This window comes from Neolamprologus multifasciatus, chromosome 3 (assembly GCF_963576455.1).
Source record: "Neolamprologus multifasciatus chromosome 3, fNeoMul1.2, whole genome shotgun sequence".
In the NCBI taxonomy this organism is placed as follows: Eukaryota; Metazoa; Chordata; class Actinopteri; order Cichliformes; family Cichlidae; genus Neolamprologus; species Neolamprologus multifasciatus.
The window spans coordinates 17,134,555-17,151,356 of record NC_140441.1 but is presented as its reverse complement, the minus strand read 5'-3'; the positions used below and the strand labels follow the sequence as shown (position 1 = coordinate 17,151,356).

The following is a 16,802-nucleotide window of genomic DNA, read 5'->3' as shown; positions in this document are numbered from 1 at the left end:
TTTGGTATAATCAAATAAAAGGTGCACGAACAAAGGCACGGCGTTCTAAAAAAGATCACAGATCAATTTATATCGACGTGCCTTTTCAAGCGTTGAGGTGAATCGTAATGTTAGCTGTAACTGGCTTCACTTATTCAGGCTGTGATATCAAATAGGCCTAGGACATGTGAGTGGAAGAAGTCTCTCTCTTTTCTTTTTTTAAACTACACCAAGTAGTGTAAATGTCTGTAAGCAGTGGAACTCGGGATGCGATTCAAACCAATTTAACTGGCATTCTTGTCAAGGTGAGGGGCCTTTGTCACAAAGAGAATTGTATTGCTTCCAAAGGGAATGACGTTGTTGTCATTACCCCTTTGTCAGCATCGAGTGAAAAGAAAGCAAAGCCAAAGTCAATTACATTTGATAAGCAATGTTTAGTTTGACTCCCATACTTGTCTCTCTGTAGGGCTCTTTTAGGGACAGCATGAGGGAAAGGAAAGAAGAAAAGAAAACACAGTAAGCATAACAGTGACAGGTAGAAAGAGGCAAACGCACATATAGTATGCTGATGACGCATCAAGAAAATATTTCTGCAATGCAATAGATTGTTTTAATCCTCATGCAAATTCTGTGCACCCACACAAAGAACCTGAACATATCTCATAACAAATATATATATATATATATATAGCAAGAGAGAGAGAGAGAAAAAAAGATGGAATCCTTGGGTAAAACACGGATACGGTACTTTAGTGTCAAAGAGACAGATAAATCTTTTGATGCATTAGCAGTCTTACTCTTCCTCATCTATGGCAGTGTAAGTGAGTCATAGCCCTCCATCACAACCTCCAATGCAAGCACTTTGTATTTCATACATAAATTATGCGCTGATCAAAGCTCTCTGAGGCTTTTTTTTGTTGTTGTTGTTTTTTAACTTGAGTTTTACTCGAGTTTTCCCCGTTTTACAGACTCGCAAAGTTACCGCAAACACATATTGAGTTGCTGAGAGCTGGAATAGCTCTGCAGAGAGAAAATAAAATAGCATTTCGATAGTCATACTGACCCACGATAGCTTGCCGGTTTCTAATACCCAGCTCTATTACTTGGAATGCTTTAATATCTGCCATACTGAAAATGTTTTTTGTTTTGTTTTTTAAATCACAATAAGTAGACTGAATCTATGTTGACTTGAAAATCTACATTTGAACATATGAATGAGTAATTATGACAGTTACCAAGTTTGAAATAAAGTGCTAAATAGCTATTTCTACGGTGGCCCTGAGAGGCCAAATGGACTTCAACTTAAGAAAACACCAGCAATAAGAAAAACACTGCAAAAGCACACAAAACACAACAGAAATAGAAAAAATGGAAATAGGAAAAAACTGATTTCCAAAATCACAAGAGAAGTGTTTCTGGGGAGACAATAACCCGATGGACCAGTTGCAGGAACCAAAACATGCTAGGTGTGTTTTATTCTCATGATTCATGTAATGCTGATGGCTGATTTTTAGGCTAATAGTTAGGCTAACACACTTACCTCTAATCTTTTCTTTCCTCATAAAACCGATAAATCCTCCACTTCTTTTAAGTGTCACCCAGCGCAATGCTTAGCATATTTTGGTTCCTGCAACTGGTCCGTCGGGTTTTTGTCTCCCCAGAAACACTTCCCTTATGCTTTTGGAAATCAGTTTTTTCCGTTTTCATTTTTCCTATTTCTGCTTTTCCTATTTCCGTTGTGTTTTGTGTGCTTTTGCAGCGTTTTTCTTATTGCTCGTGTTTTCCTAGGTTGCAGTCCATTTGGCCTCTCAGGGCCACCGTAAATTACAGCTAAAGAAACAAATGAACTGTAACCTCTGTATTTTTCCTTCAAACCGCTCTCTGTTATGTAGCACCGGCGATTTGCATTTTTAAATTCTTGCTTGCCTCAGCGACATTTATCACAAAACAACAGTGTCTGAGAATCTAACAGCGGCATTCATGAGAATGCAATGCTAAAAGCTAAAGCAAAAAAATCCCAAGAAAACATTGAGACAAAAGACAAAGCACACACGAGCTTCACTGACAACACTGGAGCACATTTAAAATAAATGACTGGTGTTGTATCTGGCTCCCTATGGGCGCCTACTCTTGATTTCAGAGGATTTCCTCATTTTTACACTGTGTTTGGCCAAACAGCCACGAGTGAGTGCAACTTATGTAACCGAATAGCACGGCTCTGAACACAAGCCAAGATGCAACACCACTGAAAAGTCCCACAGCAAAACAAACCTGTAGGATTTTTATGATAAAGCTATAGCTTGTTCAAAGCTAACACAAAGACAGCAAGGGCAGTGTTGTTGTTTTTTTGTTTGTTTTTTTGTTTCTAAATTAAAGCGCTGTTAAAACTCTCAAGGGCGACTGCTGGGATTTCAGCTTAGTGCATTACTTTTAATAGTCCAATCATAAAGTTGCTTTTGTTTTGGGATGGGAACAAAGATGTGCCCCCTAGAGTACCTCCAGGCTCAGACATGAAAAAAAAAATAACAACACTGCCCTAGCCACAATGTTAAAGAATGAAAGAAGCTTGCACACCTTGTGTGTTGTACATGCCCAGAGGGTTGTTATAGACTGCCGATTCCCCAAGCAATGTATTATAGGGATTGTTAGTGCCATGAGGACGTAGGAGTGCATTAGGTATAAGATGGTTAGCCATAGCCCCTGGAGCAGCCAGAGAAAGACAGAGTGAGACAGGAAAAAAGGAGACAGGAAAAAGGTAGGTGGGTAGATAAATTGAGATATAGACAGAAACAGAGAGAACATACATATCAGTTGGGCAGATGCAGCTGAGCAGTGACAGCCATTAACATCCAAATGATCATATGGTCATTAATGTGAGGGAGGTTTTGCTACATGACAGTGGCAGAACTGACGCGGCTAATGGAAAGTGTATTAATTGTACCGTTAATGTCGGCCATTAGCTTTAAGCCCTTTTTTGTGCTCCACATTCAGGCAGTACACAGGTAAACTTTCCAAAGGAAAACCGACATGGCCAACACAGCACAGGTATTGGTACATCTCTGGACTCAAACAGGACAACACAGTAAATACAGAGGGCACGCACCTGTCTAAGGGTGTTTTAGGAAACTGCATTACTAAATACTTTTTTTTTTTTACCCCCAATATTAATGTTAGGAATGTCATAGGTGTGTCCCAACTCCTAGGCCGGATCCTTCAGAGGCCGCATTTGAAGGCCGATTACGTCAGAGCTAGGAGACAAAGGCTGTCCCAATTCAAAGGCTGCTCCAAATGCGGCCAACAAATGCGTCCTTCGTTTCCCCTGGATTTGAAGGATGGGTCGGGTGTATCCTTCATGGCCCAACCTATCCCAGAATTAATAGCACGGCCCATAGTTTCCAACAATGGCGGCAGCTAATTAGTTTTATTACTCTTTCTGGGTCACAAAATGAATTTTTAAGATATTTTCAGGCGAGAATGTAGCTGTGTAAACTTCAAATATCTGCTCGATTAATCAAGAGATCACACAGGCCACGCAGACCGCAAAGGCCAGGTCCTCTGAAGGATGCGGCCTAGAAATTGGGACACAGCTAAAGCTGCATATTTCTTTTAAAGACAGGGGTGTATTGCTTCTCAGACTGGAGCTGAATATGCAGTACGGCTGTCCACATTCTTCTCTCGCTGTCCCCACCGCCAATTTCACGATGGCCCTTGAGCCGACTCCACTGAGAGTCTTTTTACTGCTTGAGCTTACATTACATTACTACTACAAGTATGATATAAGGTTGAAGAGAAAGATGTATAAGTGCAGAAGCCTGGGAAGTAAACACAGTCCCAGGAAGAGGTTTTATCTGTGTGACAGCCATGGAGTAGAAAAGGAAGGATTGCTTCATCCCTGTAACTGAGCTGCTAGCTAAAAGCTACTGGTATGTTAGCCTAGCTTAGCTGAGCTACTAGCTACAAGCTACTTGCATGTTAGTAAAGCTCTGTTTTTGCTTTAGTTTTTTTTTTTTTTCTTTTTATTAAGAAGGCCAGTTATCAGCCACAAGTAGGCTGATAACAGCTTTTGTAACGTGTGTTTATGATATGCTAATTAGCAGAGGTGGGGACTCGAGTTACATGACTTGGACTCGAGTCAGACTCGAGTCATTAATTTTATGACTTTAGACTTGACTTGAAAAAATGTTCTAAGACTTGTGAATTGACTTGGACTTTTACACCAATGACCTGGGACTTGAATTGGACTTGAACCGGTTTACTTGAAGAGACTTGATATTTCACCCCAAATATAAAATTTAACACGCATATTATATAGAAAGTGTGCACCATTAATTCAATTCATTTATTCAAACCACACTCCGTACGTATGTCTGCGTGAGCTGTAGCACAGCCAATCAAATTAACCAGATTTTTTTTTAAAAAGAAAAAAATAAAACTCAAAAATGCTGCAAGGAGTTATTTTTTTCAGGTACATAAACTATGAAGTAGTCAACAAAAAACCGAAATGCAATATGTAAAACATGCAAGAAAAGTTCTTGCATGTTTCTTGCAAAAGTTCACTATTTTGTCACGTGTTGAGAAAAACACAGATTTAAAAATCACATGGTCTAATATTTACATTTAGCATATAACTGCAACATTCCTTTTTTTTAAGACTCGAAAGGACATGAAATTCAGACTTGAGACTCGACTCTGACTTGCCTGACATTACTTGAGACTTGACTTGTGACTTGAGGATAAAGACTTGAGACTTACTTGAGACTTGCAAAACAATGACTTGGTCCCACCTCTGCTAATTAGCCATGTTCTCGTGATACTTAAGCTAATTAGCATTGTTGAACTATAAAGGAGCATCCAGACAGGGTGTGATTCACTCATCCCACATTGCTTTCAAGTTGAGCATTGGTCGCTGGCGGACATTCCAGACTGGGTGACATTCCAATACAGGGGTGGGCAATTAGTTTTCCCAATTTGAGAGACTGGGACTGTTGTGGATGCACCAATAAGCTGAAATCAGCTGCTCGATATTAATTTAAACTTTATAAGCTTATCGGTGGGCCCTCCACAACAGTCCCAGTTTCTCACATGAACAAATAGGTTCATGGCACAGGTCCCCCCACCACCTTTGGCTGCTCTAACATGTACTACCCAACCCTATGTCACTCACCAAGAGCAGGTAGCAGCTTCAATTAGCAGCAAGCGTTATATACATGAACTAGGGATGCACCGATACCGATACTGGTATCGGGACCGATACTGTAAAATGTGGTATCGGTTAACTCGTAAAAGTTAACCGATACCACGAACCGATACTAACTTATTTCATTAATCAGAGGGTGGATTGTCATTTTTGTTGTAGTTTTTTAGATTGGCCACTAGGGGGACATCCCGCGCTAAACAGGCACAGGGTTAGACGAGTGAGACTGGCGGCTCCAGATAAAAAAAGGGAAACTGGAGGCTGCTGTAGCTAGGCTAAACAAAATGTCAGCAGTGTGGACCGGAACAGCCAACTTTAACTCGGGTTTTGGAAAAGCGATGAAAAATGTCAAGAGAAAATCCACGGGCAGTTCAAATAACAGAGGCTCTGACTCATTTTATTGCTCTGGATGACCAGCCAATGCCGGTCGTGGAAAACATAGGATTGCACCGTCTTCTCAGCATACTCGAGCTGCGATATGAAATTCCCAGCCGCCCACACATCAGGGAGATAATAGTGCCAAAACTTTCTAAAGAGGTAAAGACAAGCAGTGTGTGCGCAATGTCCTTGGTTTAATGGCACAGTGGACTGATGATCCACCGGCAGATGGGGAGTTCGTTCGTCAATGCCAAATACTTTCGTTATTTTGTTTGTTTGTTTATAATATGGACACTCTGTAACAATTTAAAAGTTTATTTTATTCTCAAACCTAATTTGTATTTATTTTATTCCAAACAGAAGTGTTTATTTATTATTCTGAAAGCTCGAGACAGTGCCAATAGTTCAGTGATATTTTGTTAAATTACAATGTGGCGACTCTGCAATAATTTAACAGAAGTGCTTATTTTTTACTTGAAATTTTTTTGTGGTCATTTTTATTAAGATATTATTTATTATCGGCAGAGAATAAAATAAAACCTGTTTTCCAATTCATTTGCATGCATTTGTGTGTGTGTGGTAGAAGTATCGGTTTTTGTACTCGGTATCGGCAAGTACTCAGATCCAAGTATCGGTATCGTATCGGTTTGAAAAAATTGGTATCGTTGCATCCCTAACATGAACTTTTATCAACTCATCACAAGCAAAGCGAAGCAATGCAAGAACTCCGCTCCGTTTAAAGTGAAAGAAATGTATGACCAAGGATGCCTGAAACGCTTACGTGTGTTTAAATTTTTAAAGACCCTTCAGGTAAATATTGAACTGGAAAATAATGATCCAAACATCATCAAGCCTTTAAAAAAATAATAAAAAGAATTCTCTCCCTTTTTCACACGCTTAAAAACACAACAAAAAATAAGCCTGGGTATAAACGGAACCATGGATTTGGGAAATTGTTACAACGCTAGTTAAAAATAAGATCTATTCACAGCTTTGTTGTTGTTGTCCTGCCTGTGTGGAAGATCGGCCTGAGTTTAGCTACTTTAGCGCCTCAGCTCTGCTGTTGTGCTCAATTGCGGGAAGTTTACACTCTCTGACATAGCATTGGAAATGAAGTTGACTGCTGCTGAAAAGAAATGATAGGTCTGCTTTTGTCTACCTTTAAAAAAAAAAAAAGAATTTCAAGAGGCAGAGCCCTGACTATTAGCGCTGTAAATTGCATGCTGTGTGAAAATGGGAAGCTTGACAGGTGCAGCAGTACGAAGGAAGCCTACCAACAGCCGGGGCCTGCACCATTATTATTACTTCTGGCATTGCCAATCTTATGAGATGAAGTGGTCTAATATTTCCCTTTCTCCAAAGAGCAAAGTTCAATACTTGCTCATTCTCTTTGCGCAGTTGCCGAAATAACCTTTGAATGAAGCGATATGTCCTCTCTATAGTGAAGACGGTCATTACTTTGCATCAGCCTCGCCTCTTCCACGGAAACAGAACAGAGGCTCATTTTCTATTTATGCAGCGCTTGTCTTCAGATTCTTGCTGCCAGGATCTGGCCCAAATGACTCATCAGTTTCCAATCCACATACTACCGCACCAAAGCAACCTTCACAGTCTGAGCCCGGTGATTAGCTGCAGATTTGAAGGCTGCAATCTCAAACACGAATGCTGCAGATTCAGTAATGTTTGTTTTTCTTACAGTAGCTGATGGTTAAAAAAAAAAAAAATCCAAGTGTCTGAATACATTATGCGGGATATCAAGTATGCTGAAAATATTTCTCAGGCGCATTCATTTCCTGTTTACAAGTCGTTGATTTTCTTTTTTTCCTTCTCTCTCCCCGTCAACGTTTGAGGCTATTATTTTTAAAGGAGCCGAATTTAAGACTTGTGAGGGCGTTACATGCGCGCGCCTCCTGTATGCACTGTGCCAGAGCGGGTAAACATCTTTTATCTGAGGTGCAAGTACACCGCAATTAGATCCTCCGGCAGAGTGTACTGTTCTTTTTCCAACGCTCTGAATCTGTCACACCACTGGGGAAAGGTTTTTATAGTACCCCGTGACTCTCCCCTTCCTCTTAAAAGTTAGACTTCTTTTTTTTTATGGCGTTCTAATTGCTCTTGTACTTTTTATGTCTAAAGACTATGCTTAATGAAATTTAAAAGCACTATAGTGCCGCTGCGTTGGTGTCATCTTTCAGCATTATTCCTACTTTTCTGAGTATTAATTAGCCACGTTATCATTTTGCCTGGGAATCAGGATGTTGTTTAGATTTTTAAAACAAGAAAAAAACCTGTAATTTGATGTTGCTGTTGCTGCTTGCCCTAATTACTGAGTATTTCATAAACACCAACCCCCTCTTGAATTCTCCCAATGACAGATCCCCCACTGACTGTGCCTGTGTTTGAATTGGACAATTTGCCCCCCCCCCCCCCCCCCCCAAAAAAAAAAAAGAAAGAAAGAATCACACTGATTGTGCAGAAATAATCTTGAATGCTGGGATAAATTGAACATGCAAAGCTATCAAGATGATTGCATGACTCCGCTCTCGAGATGATCACAGTGAGAGCGTCAGCTGCAGGCTCACTCTCTCACACACGAGGAGTTTCGGGGGGAAGAAGAATACAGAGCACAAAAGAAGCTAGGAATATTCGCTCCTCAACATATAATTCCTTAATAACAACATGGGAGCAGCCTCGGAGAAGTGCAAATTCTATTTGCATCTGTTTCTTATAACACGTGGGATGGAAGAACACACTTCCCAGCATGCTCTTTAGCTCATGTGAGTGTTTTCTCAATCTGATCCAGCCTTGTGAGAAGGCCGGGGGGATTGAAATGAACGTAATTTTCACCTCTTTTTATTTTAACATATATATACAGGAGATCCATGCAGGCTTTTCTTTCAGTCTTGCCCTGTTTCAGCCTCCCTACTATTGATAAAAGCTGCGTCTGTTGATGGTGCTAAGCCGAGCACCTAATTATTGAGATCATGACACTTCCTCCCTGTGTCGAACATTAATCCATCATTGTAAGTGTGCATTAGCGTCTATACGAGCAGACGCCCAGAGCGAATTTAGAGAGTGAGCGGTGTGGCACTCGAGCCCCGCGTCAAGAGATGTCGGGGAGGGATGCCAGCGAGCGCAGCATTTGCTCCCGTTAATCTGAGAGACTCCAAAGTTTACTCTGTCAATGAATTATATGGAAACTCTTTACTCACATATATATGAGAGAAGCTCCCAGCCAATTGATTTTTAGGTTTTTCAGTAAGCACTTTTCCTGGTTTCTCACTCAAGGCTTTTACAGGCAGAATGGGCGAGGTGTTCAATATATCCTTTATTGCACACTCATCAAATGAATTAAATGTGATGAAATGCATGATTTACCTAGAGCCTGCTATTCTCTCTATCACCTAATCTATTTAGTGTTACTTTTCCTAACAAAACGATAGAAAACGGTTGGTTTGTACTTCAAAATAAGACATAATAAACAATTTTCTGCAGTGGTGAAGCATTTATCCTTTCAATCTGTCACTTGAACAGGTAAGAATTTGCAGCTCTATTGGCAGGAGTTTTCATTTTCGTGATTTCTTACATTGTAAACCTTGCTGTGGTATTTGGTAATAATTAACAGCCAAGTATGGTGGGGGAGATGCATATTTCACTTGGCGTTTTTAATTATTTTGCAGTATGTGAGGAAAATTGCTGTGAAATGAGTGATTTGCCTTGACTTTTTACGGCTGGATCGAGGTTTGCAGCTGAAAGCTTTAAAGAGGCTTTTAATTCCGCAAAGCCCTCGTGTCATTATTAAGAAGAATGCAAGTCCAAACGCAATTTGAGAAAAATAGCATTGCTTTTGTGAGAGAGAGAGAAAAAAAAGAAAAAAGTTTCTCAGTCACAGTCATAAATTCTGAGGTGAAGGCTGGTGTATTGAATCACTCAAGAAAAGATGTGCTGCGGAAACAAATACCTCTGTTGAGCGATGCAGAGCTGTTGATGTCCCCGGTCATAAAAGAGGACTCGGACTGTTTTCTGACCGTGTCGTTCCACATTCGACGGATGCGGCTCTGCGGAGAAAAATAACATTTCACCTTATGAAAATATTCACTCTGGGGGAAAAAAAAATAGAAGTCTGCACGTGGAGGACGAGTGAAAAGTCTCGGGCTTTCAGCATATTTCCTCAAGCGTGCACTCATATTCTTCACAGCTCAATAACGGCTGAGATATGAAGAAAAAGAGATGCTATCGGCTTTCGAATCTAGTATTTAACCCTGAAACATGTCAGCTGTAGGGATAAGTAACCTCCAATTAAAAATGAGCATTAGCACTGTGATAGGTTAAATCAATAATAAAGTCATCAGTCAAGCTCTCTTGAGTCTGTATCTTGGGTTGGAAAGGGCTCAATCCAACAGAGTTCATCCTGGTTAATTATCACAGTCCCGTGGGCTATTGCACAAGCTAAGGGAGTGCATCTAACCATAGAAAAGAGTCCTTTCTATCCTGTGTGCAGAACATTTGAGAGTTTTCTGATTAAAGTATAAAAAATTTGTTGCTGTGAAAAATATACATTTGTGATGGTATACTTAACCAGGCTGAAACAAGGCTTGATTGTCAAATGTAGGGAAAAAAGGGATAAAGGCTGTTTGGTAACCCCGTGGCAACATATGAAAAAAATATGTAATCCTCGATCAGTTGGCAGCTGGTTGCAGCAGGTGAAATTGGCCACAAAGAGATGTTTGGTGCTACACGAAAAAACCTCCTTGCGATTGCTTTGGTTGTTGGCAGATTGCTACAGTTACCTGTAGTTGGCGTCTTTTATGGAAACCGCCAACTTGTGCGCAGACACTTGCCAACCGCTCACTGAGCAACAGCAAAACTGTGTAAAGTGTGACACAAACCAGAAACAAAGACTGTTCGTCTTTAAAATAAAAGGTCCAGCTTTTGATCCGTGTTGGTTGCAGCACTGAGGCACGGCCTTTACTTTGAAGGTGAGCAATTTCCACTCTGTCTGTGTCCTCTGTGCAAATTATAGGTGACACTGGCAATCTAGTAGCTACCAAAGAATGCACAAGGGCATGTTGGAGTTGCCAAACGGTCTCTAGGCCTGTGTTACTGGAGCCTTAGTAAGGAGTTTTTCCACCACATGTGGCCAGAACAGCTTCAATGCACCTTGGTATTGATTATGTGCATGTGTGAAACTCTCCTGGGGAGAATGAACACCCTTCTGCTTTAACATTGCTGGTGAAAAAAGTGGTCTAAATGACCCTGAAATTTCCAGACACGGGATTGATTGGTTTGAGATATTTTTAACTGAAGGTTAAAAATTCAGTTAACATAGTTTTCATACTTGTCAGACCAACGGATTTCAAGGGTCATGGGTTTTTCCTTTAATCTGTCACATCTGTATATAATACATTTTAAGCAAGACTCCAAGTTAGCCAGACTTCTCAGGAGGAAATTATCCTCCCAGTAATCCATTCATCAAGTTTAACAACATTACGCCTTTCATCTGTCTGCTTTTACTGCAGCCTTTACCCCATCACTGGTTCACCCCTTCACCAGTGCACCAATAACAAGTCAAGCCTCCATCTGCACTTCCCTTAGGGGACCTGTGACTGGATGTGAGTTACAGGGCCCTAACCCTATAAATCTAACTAATCGATGCGGCCGACTGCAAATTTTTAATTAAATGAATCTTGTTCATTTTGATGATTTACTACCATTACTAGACTTGTGTGTGGAACAGTTTCCAGTTAAAGCAGAGCTTATTAAGGTCCGCTTAAAAATAATTTGGGTACTAAATGCAATCTGGCTAAAGTTTTCATTTGGTTTGATTATTCACTCAGTCCTTCAATTTTACCCATGGTGAATTCTTGATTTTCATAAGTGATGGAAAGTATTTTTAAATACAGACTCATTGTGTAACCATAAATTTCAAGGCTGGTTCAAATCCCTGACACTGCATATGGATCTTTAACTTTTAATAGGTTTCAAATTAAGTGTGTTAAGTGTGTTTTTGGCATCATAAACTGAAAAAGTCTATGATAAACTTTTAGCATAATGCAATTCAAAAGGTCTAAGACAGCGGTCCCCAACCCCTGGGCCCTGGACCGGTACCGAGTTGAGGCTCAGGTGTGAAATTTATGGTTTTCAGGGTTTTTATATCTTTAACTCGGTTTTCCTGGGTCTTTCCCCGTGTTGTAGTTGCGTGTCTTATTTTGAAAGAAATATTTACGCGTTACCATAGCGACCAGAGAGCATTAATGGGCAGAGAGGAGGATGTTACTCTCAGTGTTGTTGGCGGATGAGGAGGACGCTGCTAATCAAGTTACGGAATCACACAGTGAATTTGCGTTTCTTATCATATTTACAAAATATCACAGTTTTTGTCTTGGTCGTATCATTTTATTTTGTTGTATTTACACCTTAAAGGCTGATCCATGAAAATATTGCCTGACATTAAACCGGTCTGTGGCTCAAAATGTGTTCGGGACCGCTTATCTAAGAGAAAACTATCCTCCTGTGATGGGAGCTAGAGCACAATAGAGCAACTGGTTAAGCACAGAACTTTCAGTCTGGAGAGTGGAGTTCAAACCCCACATGAAGCATTTTTAGATTTAAACATATATACCTCCACATGCTCAAAATGTAGGTAGGAGGACTTAAAATAAAAGGGAAAGTTACTCAGCACGCTGGCTGTCTTTTTTCATATGCTAAATTGCTTTCTTCCACCTTTTCTATATTTCTTCCTACTCCGGCTTTAACTAAAATTGTAGCAGCTGTCACTATACCTCACCTAATCTCTCGCTGAGCTTCCCCATTGCAGTGTGACATTTAAACCGAGGGCATGTTTTTATTTATAAAAGCTTAAAGCATTTTTCACATCATGAATTGGCGTCTGTTTCGAGCCGAGATGACACATCGCTCACATATTCAAACAGCAATATATACTGACACAGCTGATCTCATTATCATATTGCACGCGATTCTGTCCCCAGACCTAAGGGACACAGATGGGTTGAAAATGACAGTGCCATTTCTTCTTCTTCTCCTTTTTTTGGACAGACAAAAACTTGAACCATTCATAGCCGACGGGTTCGAATGTGCTCTGCTGATTACACATTCATTCCGAAGCCTCGGAGTTAGCAATAAACAACCACATCTTTCTGAGTGTTTCCATTCTTGTCTCGCTCATATAAAGTGACTGAGCATGAGGTTAGAGCCATCTTGTCAAACCACTGTGTATAATTAAACGCTTTGATCTGTGTGCGGAATCCAGCTTGTACCGTGGGTTGCCACTGCACGCTTGACTCTAAGGACTATTTATAATTGAACACTGGAAGAAATTGCACTCTTTGGGATATGGATACAATGTTCAGTTACGGCGTATCACGCCAATTCATCCTATACTTCACGTCAACGTGGGTGGAATCCATTAACAATTTACTTTACAAGGAGACTTACCATCTATGCACCGAATTTACAAACCCTGGCATAGACAGTCAAATTTGAATTTGTAAGCATGAACAAATTCCCCACAAAGCTGAAGCCAGTACTTTCCTCAACGTCACTGTACCGACGCGCAGCCTAAATCCGTCCCAGTGAAAACGAATTGCAGACTTACTCTTTTGCTTGCCTACTTTCTGTCAGCGCGTTGTGCTTTCTTCAAATCTTACGTAATCCTGAGTATCACTCGGGATCAAATCATTTTGCGCCTCTAGCTGCAGCATGCACATACACTACAAAGAAATCATGTTGCTGTTCACCTTTTTTTTCCAAAGAACATATCACGTGGTAAGTTACAGGAGTGAAAAATGCAATTTAACCTGCGATCCCGTCGAATAACGTCCCGGAGCACGCGAGGCGGTGCCCTTGCCGGAGCCAATGGAGCTGTCCACGCTTTTGCCACTGCAGCAGTGAGTACGCAGGCACTTCCCGTACTCCTTACGCACCTGCAAATTTAAAAGCACAGACAGGTTCGCACTAGCAGCTCACCGCTTTCCAAACTCGCTACACTCCAGCATGCTCATTATGGAAATCAATTCCAATGTGCATGCGGTTAATTAATGTGACACCGTGCTATTTTCTCGATACGGGAGAGAACGCAAATGCCGACCTTCTTCTGCAGCACACAGTGGAAGATGAAGATGAACATTCCCTGCAGGGAGTTGAAGATAGTGAAGAGGTAGGCCATCACCACTGTGCTCTCGTTGACGTACATGAGGCCGAAAGCCCAGGTTAGGCCCAGCAGACATAGCAAGGCGATGGCGCCGATCACCCAAGATCTAAAATGTAAGCAAACAGCCATTTTATGAATAATTAATAAAAGCTGTCATTTCAGGAGAAGGAACATAAACTGCACCAAAGATATTAGGTTTTAAAGCAATAAGGTACAACTTTAACTGTAAGGTCTGGAAATGAAGAGCCTGCTTAATCCACAATTATAAATACAGTTTGAAATGAACAGGGAAAGGAAACTGATGATAAATGAGAATGATTGTTTTCCCTTTTAGTCTTTTTCTACTCTTTATTTTTACACTTGCACTCTTTCAAACAAAAAGAATAGCCTTTGATCCTCCCACAAAAATTAAGTGCAGTCTATATGTGTGGGCGACTAGTAAATACAGTCCTCGTTTCCAGGAAAATAAAATTCATTAGTATATTACATGTTGGATTCTAGTGCCTGAGCTGAGTGTCTTGTAAAATCTTACTCAAGCAGAAGGTTTATCTGAAACAAATGCCCTTGAGATTACAAAGTCTATTAAGAGTAAGCGCTCTATCTTTGTGCTGGTGCACTGCGCAGAGAAATGGCAATTTTTTTTTTTCCCTTCACCTGCACCCTTTTGTATTCTGGTGACCCCTCTGGCAAGATCTAGATAAGTGTTTAATCACATTAATACACGATTCTTGTCAGAATGTGCTGTCTACCCTTACATGTACAGTATCCATGTAGTGCGCTTTGTCAAAGCGTAACCTCCTAAGACCCGAACTCTTCCACGGCATGCATTTTTAATTTCTCTTTGATATTTGGCCATATTGGGGCCCGATGAATGTAAAAACAAAGAATTACCAGATTTTTTTCTTTTTACCTTATTTTTGTTTTTATGAAAAATAAGAGCCACATATGAGGATATTAGTTTAAAATTTTGATAGAACAGTAGCAGTATAATGTCCTCGTAAGTGGATATCAGGCCCTTGTAGAGCAGAATATTTTGAGTATTTTGGTCTAAATAACCAAAAATGTGATGTCCACATATGTGGACGCCAGGTCCTAGGAGGTTAATTATGCACACCAGAAACATCATGTTGTGGCTACTAAAGACTGCACATACAGCACCAGACTGACTAAACCAACTCTTGTGCACATTAATTTTTGGTTTTATCAGGATTCATCATAGCTCATCATACAGATTAGCTGGGCTGTTATAGTTACATATCTTGGGAGTATTATTGGTTTTATGCTTTTAATGTGATGAGCTAATGTGATGAGCTCTTTTTTTTAACAGCAACATTTAAATTCATGTTGATGTGATATTTCTTTGTCTTTAGCAATTATTAAAAATATTATTGATTGTATACATAAATAAGACTTTCATATTTTCTGAGTTTGTGCAAACTGTAATTCCAGTCGCCAAGTCTGTTTTCTTGTTGCTAATGTGCTCATTTGACCTGGTTTTGAGAAATTATATCATTTTGGTTCAAGAAATTTTATAAGAGTGAACTGATCATGTCTGCTGATCATCCTTGTCCTTATGTCATCTTGAGCTTTCCATTTGTTTTAGCCATTGAGTACATGTAGCTATTTTATCTGTTTTAATTTAGCTAGCTTATGAAGCTAAGCTTTAGTTATTTTTAGCAATTTATTTTAAACATATATTCACTATTATCAAACTGCTTCAACCTTTTATTCAGCTTTTGCCATTACTTAAGGTTTATATTTCAACTTTTTATTGACTACTTTTAGCTACCTATCAGTTACTTTCAGAAAATTAGTTCTTCCATACACTATTCTTAGCTAACTAGCCATTAGCCATTAATTTTGATGGTTACTTTTAGTTATCATTAAATTGTTTTATACAAAAATCTTATAGTAGAATTCCATCTTTCACTTTTAGCTTTTCAGCTGCTTAATAGTTACTTTCGTTTATCACTCACTTTTTTAGCCACTTTTAGCTAGTTTTCAGGTTTAGCCTTTAGCTAGCTATTTTATTCATTGTTGTTTCACATTGCCTCTAAACGCATGTAATTTGTCATTAATTCCTATGCGTTGCCTTTTCTTCCTGTAATAATCTTTTTAAATGTCCTCAATGAGCGCCTTGGGTTGGACGCCCAGCCCTTCAATTCAAACTTTGATTTGTGCCCAGATTGTTCCTTTTTGTTCTGGATAAAGGGAAGATGGGTGTATGGTATTTACACTACAGTAATAACATCTCTATACAGTGCGCTGTAACAATACAGGTGCCATTTAAAACTAATCTTGCTTGTCTCATCTGTAGGATATGTATATCTAAGATCAGAGTACTTTGTGCACACTAATGTGGCCTTCAATGTGACTGAGTGCTCTACTATAAATCATGTTAATGATTCAGGGAGGCAGCCAGATGGATTTGGGTGCTGATTTGTTCATGGTGGAGTAAATGAAAGATGGCATTATGAGAAAAAAAGAGGGCCATTCCAATTTTGTCTTACTTCATCTTAGGTTCATAATCCTGATAGCTGAGCCATATAATGAGAACAAAATAAATTAGAGAACAGACAGAAATGAATCAAATCACGCATTAAAGCAATGCAGAGGTAAAATAAATAAATAAAGACGTGGCAATAAATCCAGTGTAAAAATTTAGAAATGAAGATGGAAACAACACAACGAGAAGGACGATGGCTTGCTTGCCTGTATGGGATTAATGCTAGTCTGCATTAATCCCATACATTTCCACATTTTGGAAGCGGATTTGTTAGTGATTTACAGATGTTAACAATAATTATCTCTTTTGCATAGGTATCTAGTTCCCTTCATAAATGCTGGCAGACCTTCACATTTAAGCGGTTATAAATGGGCCAGGTGTGCAGCGAAATAAATGATTTATGAATTCACCAGAGCAACCATTAAACATAATTTTCCCAGGGCTGTCTTAATGACCTGGTGGGAAAGGTACTTTATCAAGGCGATTGCCCCCAGATTGGACACAGAAACACAGGCAATGGACACACACAAAAAAAGAACAAAATGTTGTCCTCTAACTAGTGGGAGTTTTGTTGG

The 16,802-nt window shown here is 39.8% G+C and overlaps 1 protein-coding gene across 12 annotated transcripts in view; it reads right to left on the bottom strand.

The window, feature by feature from the left end:
* LOC146521807 (adhesion G protein-coupled receptor L3) overlaps positions 1-16,802 on the bottom strand; it is a 281,489-nt gene that overhangs the window by 11,499 nt on the left and 253,188 nt on the right. For 3 of the 12 annotated variants that reach the window (XM_085144243.1, XM_085144224.1, XM_085144230.1), the window contains 6 exons: positions 16,232-16,258; positions 13,659-13,827; positions 13,369-13,494; positions 9,513-9,609; positions 2,554-2,679; positions 432-449 (listed from right to left, as the gene is read on the bottom strand). In XM_085144243.1, the coding sequence (XP_085000369.1) occupies positions 432-449; positions 2,554-2,679; positions 9,513-9,609; positions 13,369-13,494; positions 13,659-13,827; positions 16,232-16,258 (563 nt within the window). Of the gene's footprint in view, positions 1-397; positions 450-2,553; positions 2,680-9,512; positions 9,610-13,368; positions 13,495-13,658; positions 13,828-16,231; positions 16,259-16,802 lie in introns of all 12 variants that reach the window. The other 9 variants (XM_085144245.1, XM_085144271.1, XM_085144267.1 and 6 more) reach the window with 8 other exon arrangements.